Below are 12,450 nucleotides of genomic sequence, written 5' to 3' on the forward strand. Positions count from 1 at the left end.
GTGGGATCCTCCCAGACCGGGGCGCGAACCCGGTTCCCCTGCATCGGCAGGCGGACGCGCAACCACTGCGCCACCAGGGAAGCCCCCACTTTTTTTTTTTTAAATCAGAACACATCTGTGTTTCTTTTCTCTACTCTATGTCCTGTCTTGGAATTCAGAATAAACTTTGAATTGAGTGACATGAGCTTTTACAATTACTATATAGCTTCCTGTTACAGGTCTTAGATTGTTGAGGGAGGTACCTAGGATGTCCAAGTCTTGTTCTCAAACACCATCGTAGGTTGTATTGTAGGTGTTTTTGCACATGTTCAGAACCATGGCTTACTCGACTGGGAATTAAAAACTGTGAATATTAAACAGTAGAACAATTGTACATTCAGGAGCTCTGGGTTCTAAGCCTAGCCATATTTCGTGATGTGATCACCCTTAGTAAGCCCTTATTCCACTCTGTGCCTCATATTCTTCCCTATTAAATGGATATAACCGTTCAGGTCCTCATTGTAAAAGTCTGGGAGAGTATGTTGTAAGTCAGTGTATGAATATGAGAAAACTACTCTGAACCCAAAGGGGAAACAGAAACTCTACAAATAGAAGTTGCTAAGTGACAGGAATCAACTACATTCTATTTCTGCCATTGGGTTTGATTTGGAATCACTGGTTCCTACCCAGAGGCCATTATGAGATGTCACTGTGAGAAGAATGCCAAGGTCGAGAGGATCCTCCTCTCACTTCCTCCTTGTGACACTCTGACCTGGTCAGTTGCCCAGGTACCATCAATAACTGCTAACAGGGATCTGCAGGGATAATACAGTTGTCAGGCAGCTGCCTCTACAAGCAGAAAATGTTCCTGTTTTATTTGTCATTGCACAGTCTCTAATGGGCAGGAAGAGTGAGAAAAAATAAGAGTTTTTTTTTATTATTGAACTACTTCATGCTCTCTTGTCTTCCTCCCTCCCCTGACACATAGTTTTTCAGAGACAGCATAAGCAACTAAGAGTTAAAAAAAAAAAAAAAAAAAAAAGGAAAATCACAGTCAAAGCATAAACTCTGCAATTTGTAATCAGTGCATAACCTCTGTGATGAAATTTGTAAGTAATTCACTTTCCACTTAAGCCCACCAGTGTGAGATCTAATGTTGCCACCCAGAACACTAATGAAGGAAGTCAGACGGCAGTGCAGCTAGCCCTTGGGGACTCATTTCTCATATCACGGAGAAGTAATTTCTGTCATTTTTGGCCATCTGGTAGCCTGAATTGTAAAGATGAAGATTCATTCAAGTAAGGCTTAAGAGCTTGGGCCCTGGAGTCTTTTTAGATTCAAATCTGTTTTCTGTTTCTCACCTAGCCTACCTATAACTATAACTTAGTTTTCCACCCATAAAAAAAATCCTCATAGGGTATTATTTCCTTATTATAAGGAGTTATTGAGATAATACAGTACTTATAAAGTAATCTACATAAGATCATATGTATAGTAAATGCTTAAGTTAGCTATTATTAAAGTGTTAGTAGTAGTGGTGGTAATAGTATTAGGAGTAATAGTAGTATTTTTATAAAGTCTACCTGTCTGTGACATAGGCCTTATTAATTCCATTTTTAAGCTCTAAGGTACATCATCAGGCCTATCACACACCAAGATGATATTTAGAGGTTTTCTCTTGTAGTGATTAACCAAGTGTTTCCTTTTGTGGCTAGATTATAAGCTACAAGGTATTACTGCATCTTTATGACACAACTCTGCAATCCGACATTAAATAGCACTGCTTTTCTTTTCCTGACATTTGGAGTAAATAGTGGGCTATAATCATTTTATACACATAAGAACATAAATGTCGGTAATATTTAGTGATAAGAAAATTTATTCTTAATGTGTATAAGTGTGTATGTTCTCTAATAACCAAATAAGGTCCATTGTAATCAGAAAAGAGCTAAGACATTTTCATTATGTTACTCTGCATACTTCCTACAGCACTTGACCGTAGCGGAGAGATTCTCACCTTATAGTAAGAACCACGCTTTTCATCTGCTCACTAAGTCTGTAAGGATGTCCAAAAGCACCCAGACTTCTTAATACAAAAATTCAAATGGTTTAAGTCAGAAAAGCACTTCGCTTGAATTTGCCACTTCCTGTTGCATGGACCAGTACTGGAAGCCTGCTTTTACTGACATGCTTACATATTCCGTTTGCTTTTGTCTTTACAGTTCCACCAAAGATCTCCAACATTTCCTCGGATGTCACTGTGAATGAGGGCAGCAACGTGACCCTGGTCTGCATGGCCAATGGCCGTCCTGAACCTGTTATCACCTGGAGACACCTTACACCAACTGGTAAGCAAACTTCCAGTCCCCCAGATGTCATACACTATTTAGAATACCCTCATGTTTCTGTGATTCCATTGGATCCAAAAGGCAAGCATGTATATTGTTATTAAAACACTATTACAGTAGTGACATAGGACTTGTTTAGGGTCATCTCTGGTCTTGGCTAATGTATCCATCTCTATAAAGTCTACAGCCATGGGGGGAAAATACATATATTTTTTTTTTGATGATTTATATATGATATATTTCATTTTCAATAGAACACTTCCTCAAGGCAACAAATATAGAAGCATTAAGTGCATTAAATGACTTAGTATTATATCTGAAATATATGCCAGGTTGGTACCTGAATGTCTTGGGGCAATATTTTGTATGGATTAAATTTCCATAGCTCTTTGTATGTTTTTGTGTTTTGCTTTGCTTTTAAATATCGTTTCCTTATATGTAGCACCTTGTGATGAAATCTTTTAGGAATAATACAAAATTGTTTGTGACTTCTAATATCCTATCCTTAGCATCTGGCTCTGTGGAGGGGCACCAGGCATGGACTAAACTTCATGAGCTCATTATGGATCCCCAGCTATGGATGCTAATTCAGTAAAAGTCAGAAAATCATTTCTCAGGAATGTCTTCTGCATTCTCCCCTCCTCCTCCTCCTACTGTCACTATAACTGGGTTCTGAGGTTCTGCTTGCCTTTTGAGCTTCATTTAAATACTTTACCAAATTATTTAGTATTAACTGCATGCATCCTCCCCTACTCGACAGATGAAATTTTCTTATATGCAAAACTATGCCTTTGTGAATGACACAGTATTTGTAGAATGGGGCCTGCTATTTAGTTTTTCCAGAAAGAGGAACTATGGATCAATTATTCTTATAAAATGTCATTTATTTTGGTAGCTAACCCCCAACATTTAACTGATTTATATCTGATATTCTTTTAAAGTTTTCTCATATAAAATCTAGAGATCTAGTTTATAACATATTAATTCTGAAATGAACACCATGAAAAATTGTTGTGCAAAGCTAGATAGGCAATGGGAGCTATCCCAAGATACTTCTAAAAGGCCAGGCCAGGGTAGTGTTTGGTTGTAGCATCTTTAAATATTTTGTATTTTGTGGTGTGAGAATATGGGCCTCCCTTTCATATTAGCCCTCAAATTAATTTATCAGGTGAAGTTTGGACTAACCTATGGAATGGTCTTTTATTTAGGCAGCTATTCTTATTAGAGGCTTCTATTTTCTTAAGACAATGTCACTCAAAACCCATTCTATTGTTAATGCATACAGCTTGTCATTTATTGATAATATATAAAAGCAATAAATGAGGCACTTATTTGGGGGATCAACCTCAAACTCATATCCTCTCATTCCCATCTTAAACCTCACATGGCAAAAAATACATATGCAGGCTTATCTGGAGTGTGAATATCAGATAATATATTATCTGGATATCATATACATTTCCCCTGGATTAAATTAAACCTCCAGAGCACATTCTCCTTGAATGGAATTATATTAACCCTCAATCCCACAACACTTAGACCTTTCCCATGTAGAACTGCTTTTACTAAAAGACTATTTGGTATAAAAGTTTTGGGCACATATTTAAGGATGTTACAAAACAGGGGTCCCCAACCCCTGGGCGGAAGACTGGGACTGGTCCGTGGCCTGTTGGGAACCAGCCCGCACAGCAGGAGGTGAGTGGTGGGCGAGTGAGCAAAGTTTCGTTTGCTGCTCCCCATCACTCCCCATTGCTCACATTACCGCCTGAACCATTGTCCCCACTCTCCCCACCCCACCCCACCCCGCCCAGTCTGTGGAAAAATTGTCTTCCACGAAACTGGTCCCTGGTGCCAGAAAGGTTGGGGACCGCTGTTATAAAAGATACCCTCTAAAATCGTTGCATTTTCTGCAATGTTGTTTTTGAGAGATTGTTAATTGTATTACATAGTTTCCTCTGAAAGGACACTTTGAGAAAGCTCCTCTTTGTTTTCAATGTTTCTACTGTCCTTTCTCTAAGCAATGGTTTGTTTTTTAAAATGAACCCAATGAGTTTTTACAAATAATCATGAGTCCTTCATCGTATTGACTGTTACCAAACTTAGAGCCAAATTTATGACTGGTCTGTGAAAGAACAGAGGAAATCATATATAAATTACACATTAATGAAGTGGATTTGAAATAAACTATGTGGAATTTTATGACATCAAATCCATATACAGACACACTCTTGCTTTCATCTTGTTTTCTTACCATTATTTTCATATTGTCTCACCTTTTGTAATTAATTTAAATGTTTATATACATATATTACTTATAATCTCAATTTTTTATGGAATAAGTGGAGAGAAAAGAAGGGAAGAAAGAAGGAAGATAGATTATATTCAAGTCATAATCAAGGAATGAACTGCATTAATAAAAATAGTTTATTCCTTTGGTGCACTATTGACTAGTAAACGGTTTTGTTTTGTTTTTTGTTCAGGGAAAAATGCCATTGGTGATCTGAACCTGAGGATATATTCTTTTTTATCCCCTCCGTTTAGAAAAGTAATGAGATCAAACCAGAGTTTCAAGGCCTTCCCAGGCTTGTTCTAGGAGTTTAGATCTTCATGGCTAACTCTAGTAGACTTTTTCATGATTGTAAACATATGGTTTGAACCCTGAATAACCTGGTTATCCATGTTGTTTCAAGTTATCAAAAGACCAAAGGACAAGCTAGATCTTTCACAATAAAGGCAGCATTTACATACAGTCAGAGAACCCTAGGGACTTCAAAATCAACTAGAAAAATTGGTGTACACACAGGAATTCCCAATAGTCAGCCTAGGGATCAGAAAACTAGTCCCTGGGCCAAATCCAACCTGCCTCACATTTTTACTACCTGCAAGCTTAGAGCAATTTTTAGATGGTTGAATGGTTAGAAAAAATCAAAAGAATTCTGTTATTTAACATGCAAAAAAAATATGACATACAAATTTCAGTGCCCATAAATAAAGTTTTAATGAAGCAAAACCATGCTTATTCAGTTACACGTTATCTATGGATGCTTTTCTTTTTTTAAAAATAAAACAGCAGAGTTTAGTTGCAACAGATATGGCTTAGCCCCTAAAGCCTAAAATATTTTACCTGGCCCTTTACAGAATAGTTTACAGACCCCTGCTCAAGACTATGGCTTGGGGCATAGGTCAAGGATTTTCTGCACTCATCTATGACTCCATGGGGCTTTGGGGATATCCTCCATTAAATTCCTAAAGACATCTCAAGGGAAAGAACTTTATTCTTCTATAATCCTCTATCTAGGCCCTCTCTGTGGGTCAAATTCTATTCTGGCACATACAAAACTAGTTCCCTGCTGCATTCACAGACTCAAGGGCAGACTCCAATTCTGTCTACAACAGGTATTAATTCCCAAGCCTACCCTTTAATCTCTTTCACATCTGACCTAAATAACCACCTGATCATAAACATATTCCTGAGGACAGGAGAGAGAATCTGCCTTTACTGCTATTCAGGAAACCAGGATTTTTTGTTTTATGTGTGTTTTTTATTCTTTTCAAAATTTGGAAACAGGGGGTGATCCTTTTCAGCCTATAATGCTAAGCCTTTCATGGAGACACCCAAAGAAGAGGCTCTGCTCCCTGTGTGACAGCAAAGCTACTGCAACCCTTAGCCATATGAGCAAAAAACCCCAGCTAGCTTTGTTCAATTATTAATTGTGCCTCCAACAGTACAGTGTGACTGCCTTGCAGAAGAAATGTACCTGTAATTAGCTCGACCTCACAGGGACGTTGAGCCCTGTAACCGGGAAGATTTCATGCAGGTTTCACAAGTACCTGATTACCTGTCATTTGATAACACAAGGGGGAGAAAGGAAAGTAGGCGCAAGGTATATTTTTATGAGAAGAATATTTATTACCTCTTAATTCAGTATTTTTTAAAAAAATTTTCATTGGGTCACTTTGTTTCTCTTTTTTTTCACACCTGAAATTTCTTTTTCAAGTATACTGCAAGTGTTTTTAAAGAGGGAAGTTAGAAGAATGGTGAATTTTTTATATATACAAAATCAAAACATATACCTGACAGAGATGGAGGAGAAGAGATTGCTGCATTCCATGGTTGCCTTTCTTGTATTTCTGATTTCTTAATTTTTCTCTCCTCTTCAGTTTTTCTATCTAATCAAAATGATGTGTCATGTATGTGGTTGTTAAATGTGACCTATTTTCTCCCTTAATTAAGTTAGACTTTCATAATCCTGTAAGTCCCAGAGGGCAATTGCACCGTAACATGTATTTTCTATGGAGTGTTTGATCTCCCTTCTGTGAGCAACGCTGCTCCCATCTTCATTTAACTTTGTTTCTTCTCACATTCCAAAGAAAGTCCCTTTCTCAAGTGTGCCTCATGTGGTGTCAGGATTGTTCATGGTTACAGAGTTTCTGTGCATTTCATTTCTACAAAGGTTTTTACATCCTCAGTAACTTTCTATACCTGAAACACTCAAAAGGCACACTGAGAACGTAGCCCTTTAGCCTGAGAACAACTTAGCAGGCACTGTACAATTCTCTTGTCCAAGCCAGAAGCCAGATTGGACATCAACACCCCATATAGAAAGCTAACGTAAGAAATATTTTCTATTAAAAAAACCACACACACACTAACTTGAAAAGATACATGCACCGCAGTATTCATAGCAACATTATTTATAATTACCAAGATATGGAATCAACCTAAGTGGCCATCAAGAGATGAATGGATAAAGATGTGTCATAAAGATACAATGGAATACTACTCAGACATGGTCCCTGCACAGATGGAACTTATAGTTCAACAAGAAAGCAGAGTATTAAACTAATACTTGCATGCATAACCACTTAATTAGATTTATACAGTATAAAGGAAAGTTGTAGCTTTCAATAAGACCATTAAACAAGGCCATATAGCAAAATCTGCAAGGCAAGCAAAGCTCCCCTGAGGGGAGCTTATGCTAAGACTTCAAGGATAAATAGGACCAGGCCAAGAAAACAGGGGAGGGAAAATATCCTAGGCAGAGAGAGAGTATACATAATAACGCATTGAAGAATCCAGGCCAGCATCTTTATGCGACACCATGATGTTAGTGTTTGGTTACTTTTTTTTTTAGATTTTTTTAATAGATTTTTTTTTTATAGATTAAAAAAATTGTTTTATACATTTTTTAAAATTTTATTTATTTTATTTATTTATTTTTGGCTGCACTGGGTCTTTGTTGCTGAGCACAGGCTTTCTCTAGTTGCGGCAAGCGGGGGCTGCTCTTCATTGCAGTGCGTGAGCTTCTCATTGCGGTGGCTTCTCTTGTTGCGGAGCACTGGCTCTAGGCACGCGGGCTTCAGTAGTTGTGGCTCGCAGGCTCTAGAGTGCAGGCTCAGTAGTGGTGGCTCACGGGCTTAGTTGCTCCGCAGCATGTGGGATCTTCCTGGTCCAGGGCTCGAACCCGTGTCCCCTGCATCGGCAGGTGGGTTCTTAACCACTGCGCCACCAGGGAAGCTCCTCTTTTACTTTTTAATATTCTTGGTTTCCCTTTCCAAAGAACAGAAAAATAAAGAAAAATATTGCTCTATTTTCTTTTCAGAACCTTACTTGTATGTTGGTTTTAAATATACAATGTAGTGTATACCAGTGTAGCAGGTATATAGCAGTTATTTTTGTGTGTGAATATCTTAAATTTAGGTCAGGAACATATTCTTTTCCCGTGCATATAATTCCATAATAGCCTAATGAAGTAAATACAAACTCGTTTTCAGTAATAACCTTGTCATTAAAACAAATGGGTAATTTAGAAAATGAAGACTACAGAATTTAACTGCATGATTGCTGGCCTCCAAACCTTAAAAATCCTTAAGAGACTAACAATAACTGACACTGACAATCTTTAAGCCATGGGAGGATTTCCACAACCAGATGTGCTGGCCATTCTGATGAGTGTTGTACAGATGCCCTTGTACCACCAGCACCTCACTCTTGTTCTTCCCAGATGTGTCATCAGATCCCCAGAAAACTCTTCCTGAAGAGAAAGGAACCATCCTAGATTTGTGCTTGGGGAACTAGCTTGGACTTGAGTGCTTCAGGACATTTTGAAAGCTTGCGTGGAATTGGGGGGAGTGGTGGCAATAGCTTAATCGCAAACTTTGCACATGGCTTAGGAGAACAGAAATCGTGTCCACATCTCTCAGCGTCTCATGACTTCAAATATTTTTTCCATTATTCCAAATAGTCTGTGTTTTCTAATTTTAAAATAGGTCTAAAAAGAAATCTTTGCCAAAGGTTATCATGAGAATTAAAAGAGAACATGTAGGTGAAGTCCTTAGCACAGTGTTAGCTATTACTGATATTCTTATTTTCAATATCTGTTTTAATTATTTTTTATCCATATGTCAGATTTCCATAGTGAAAGTTTGGGGGTGACTGATAATTTTATTGAAAACAACTTCCATGCCATCTTTATTCATTCTAACACAGCAACCAGGGAGACTTTTTAAATGCTCTCACCAAGGCTAGTCTTAAGATGTCACATCTTATATTGTATCACATTTCAACATACTTACTTGAGGTGTCCATCTTTCAAAAGGGCATGACAAAAACATCTTGTTAGGGAGAAATTTTCTGGTGTGACTTATTTGTGTGTCCATGCTTCTTCTCCTAGAGGACAGTTTTCCCAGAGTCTGGCTATGTAACAGCTAATGCTTTATTAACTGTAGCTGTAGAGAGCCCTATAGGTTGTAAATTACAATGATATTTTTAAAATAAAATTTGTGTACAGTGACACCAAAAAATGACCAACAATTTCTCCAGTTTTCCAGTTGGACCTCTTGCTACTAGGTATTTACCCCTACTACAAAAATACTGTTTCTAAATTTTAAAATGGTTGAGTTAATTTTCCTGCTTGATTTCCCAATTTCCTATTGTCTTTGGGATAAAGTTCAAACTAAGCATGGCAGAACCCTTCATTTAAACTATTTTCCTATCCCTAAACCCCTAATCATTCAACTTTAGGCAGTAGGTAGATTATACTACTTATATTTCAAGAATATGCCTTGTCCACTTGCTTTGGGGCCTTCACACATCCTGGTTTTCTTCTTGAAACATGATTTCATATCTCACCAATATCATCATTTTGCCAGTATAACTTTTTCTTTTGAGGCCTTCAAGACAACACTCCCTACAGGAAGCCATATAATAGAAGTAGTAAAATTTCATTTTAATTACGTGCAATCTCTAGATTATAAGATCCATAAAAGTGCAGAAACTTATATGTCCTACTTATGTGTATATTCTTAGCACGTTGCTTGGCATATAAGTGCTGAATCAATCAATCAACCATGAGTTGTTCAATTAAGGGCTTTATAAAAATAGTATTGTTGGGAAATAACTTACATCATGAAGTGGAAACTAAATACACGTTGACAAGTAATTAAAGCATGAATGAATAGAAAGCAAACTGCAAATGACACAATAAGAATTATATAACTAAGGCTATCCAACTAATAGTTTCATTAATCTCTTACTGAGAAGGTTTCAGAAATTTCAGGAAAGCTCTCCAGGTCCTGTTCAGATCTGTTTCTTCTTTGTTGCCCTGATGTGCTGATTTGCTTCTGTGGGACTCTCATCATTATCCACTGGGCTACAGAGAATTCTCTGAAATCTTCATATTTTTGTATCCAATCCTTTGACATTCTCTTTAACACTAATTTATTATCAGAAATTATTCTTCTTCTCAGCAGTTGTCACACTCGGTAATTGTCTTAAAAGTTTATGTTTTTACTATTTTCCTCATGAAAGCAGAGCAGGCACCTACATGTTCTTAGTCCCATTATAGCACCTAGCACAGGGGAAGTGCTCAGTAAAAATTTATTGAATGAATAAATGAATTACTTATTCTGGCTAAACGTCAAACTCTATTAGAATCTGCTTAAAGTTTAGACTTTAAGAACAGAATCTTCATAACTATAGTTTTTCTTTACTGTATCTTATATATCTCAAATATATAGGACATTGTCTTTCTGTAAGACACATTGTAAAATGCCTAGTGCAGATTTCTGTATCTGGGAAATGTTTTTTTTTAATATGTGGTAACAAAGCTCTCAACACTGTCACACCGATGAATTAGTGCTACAGTGAGGGTTGGGGGTTGAGTGGCAGAAGTTCAGGCCCACCCTGGTTTTGGTAGTAGAGAACAGTTCACAGGTTGAGTCAATCTGTAAAAGGAACCTCCATGGCCGAGCTGTAAGTTTTATAACATCTCCTACGGTTCCCTATAAACCATCCCTTCTGGCTGTAGCCACCTGTGGCATAATTTTCATCTTCACTATTAGATTTCTACATCTGGCCAATCATTAGGATTACCTCGAGGCAAAAGTTTTTAAAAATACAGATTCCCTGCCTCACCCCACACTTAAATCATCCCTTGCTGAATTACGGGATTCTGTAGGATTCAATACTCCCAGTGAGTCAGAAGACCAGCAACATGAGAATAATGATGACTCTGTAAGCGCAGGAGGGCACAAAAATCTGAAGGAGTGATTCTCTGACTTTATTGTACTGGAAAATCATCTGGAGAATCTTGTTAAAATATGAATTCTGATTCAGTGGGTATGGGTTGGGGCCTGAAATCCTGCCTTTCTAACAAACACCCAGGTAATGTTGGCTCTGCTAGTCAATGGACCACATTTTTGGCATCATCCTGGATCTTGAGATCAAAATAGATTGGAAGATACTGGGATGTTATAAATGGCCTAGCACAGAGGAACACCTAGGGAAGTCCCACAGTGTACATAGTATTCACCAAATATTGTTACAGTGTTTTATATTTTAATTTCTCTGTTTCACTCGAGAGATTCAGAGATGGTTTAGAGAATAGTAAAAAGAATTATGGCTTTGAGAAATAGGACTGACTCTTGCCTATCAAGGTTGGACTGTGATCAACAGAATTGGCATCACCTTGTAGCTTTATAGAAATGCAGAATATTGGGCCTCACTCCAGACCCACTGAATCAAAATCTGCATTTTATCAAGATCCCTGGGTGGTTTGTATGCACATTAAACTTTGAAAAGCCCTAGACTGGAGGTAAAATTCTTTGTATGCAGAGAAAGCTGTTTTCTTCAGTATTTGAGGTCTAGAAATTTAAGAATTTTTCCCACTTTCCTTACTAACTAGTAATCCTGAACTTTATCCCCACGTGCATTCCCTCCAAATGTGTTCCTACCGAGAAAACAAACAAAAAACTGGTGTAGGGATGGGGGTGGAGTTACTGGGCCATTGAATATGACTTGGAAAGGAGAACCGTCTGATGCTTTACCTACATCGGATGCTGCTGCTAAACATTGCAGGAAAATTTTAGCTTTAGTGCATGAAGAAATACTGTCTGAATGACTGTAGCCACTTTTCTTATCATTTTGTGTAATGGCTTTATCTACAAAATGCAGACAATAATATGGTGCCCTGCCTGCCTCATACTGTTGCTTTGAAGGATCAAATGAGATAATGAATATGAAAGTAGCTTGAATAGTGTAAAGCTCTCTAACAACTGTAAGGGATTAAGAGAAAGAGTGACTTGGTAGAAGAATGCAGAATTTAGAGTCAGAAAGCCTGGGTTCAAGTCGCTGCTCTTCACCATTTACTTTTTAGGGGTTGGGGTAAGTCCTTTAAGCTCTCTACTTTTCACCTGTAAAATATGAATAAAATAATACCTGCTCACCTACCAGGATTCCTGTGTTGTCTCAAGTGAGATAGTGTACATGAAAGTGATTTATTAATGATAAAGCATTATTCAAGGGCTGCTTGCTGTTACTATTATCTTAGATTCTGCAAAACAAAATATAGACTTAAATTACAGTAGTCATTTTGGTTAGATAGTAGAAAGAACTGACTGCAAGGCTATGAAGCACTCCATTTGACCAAAATAAGTACTAAAACCAGAGAAGTGCTTCTCACAGTGTGGTCCCCAAACCAGCAGCATTAACATCACCTAAGAACTCGTTAGAAATGTAAATTATCGGACCCCAAGCCAGACCTACATGAATAAGAAACTCTAGGAGCGGGGCCCAAGGGTTTGTAATTTAACAAGTCTGCCAGATGATTCTGATGTTCCATAA

At 37.7% G+C, this 12,450-nt stretch overlaps 1 protein-coding gene across 2 annotated transcripts in view; it reads left to right on the plus strand.

The window, feature by feature from the left end:
* The window catches only part of LSAMP (limbic system associated membrane protein), a 652,949-nt gene that overhangs the window by 426,125 nt on the left and 214,374 nt on the right, over nt 1–12,450 (plus strand). For both annotated transcript variants that reach the window (XM_024120416.1, XM_055085164.1), the window contains exon 3: nt 2,202–2,327. In XM_024120416.1, coding sequence (XP_023976184.1) covers nt 2,202–2,327 — 126 coding nt within the window. The remainder of the gene's footprint in view (nt 1–2,201; nt 2,328–12,450) is intronic.

The sequence above is a fragment of the Physeter macrocephalus genome, chromosome 1 (assembly GCF_002837175.3).
Source record: "Physeter macrocephalus isolate SW-GA chromosome 1, ASM283717v5, whole genome shotgun sequence".
Taxonomy (NCBI): domain Eukaryota; kingdom Metazoa; phylum Chordata; class Mammalia; order Artiodactyla; family Physeteridae; genus Physeter; species Physeter macrocephalus.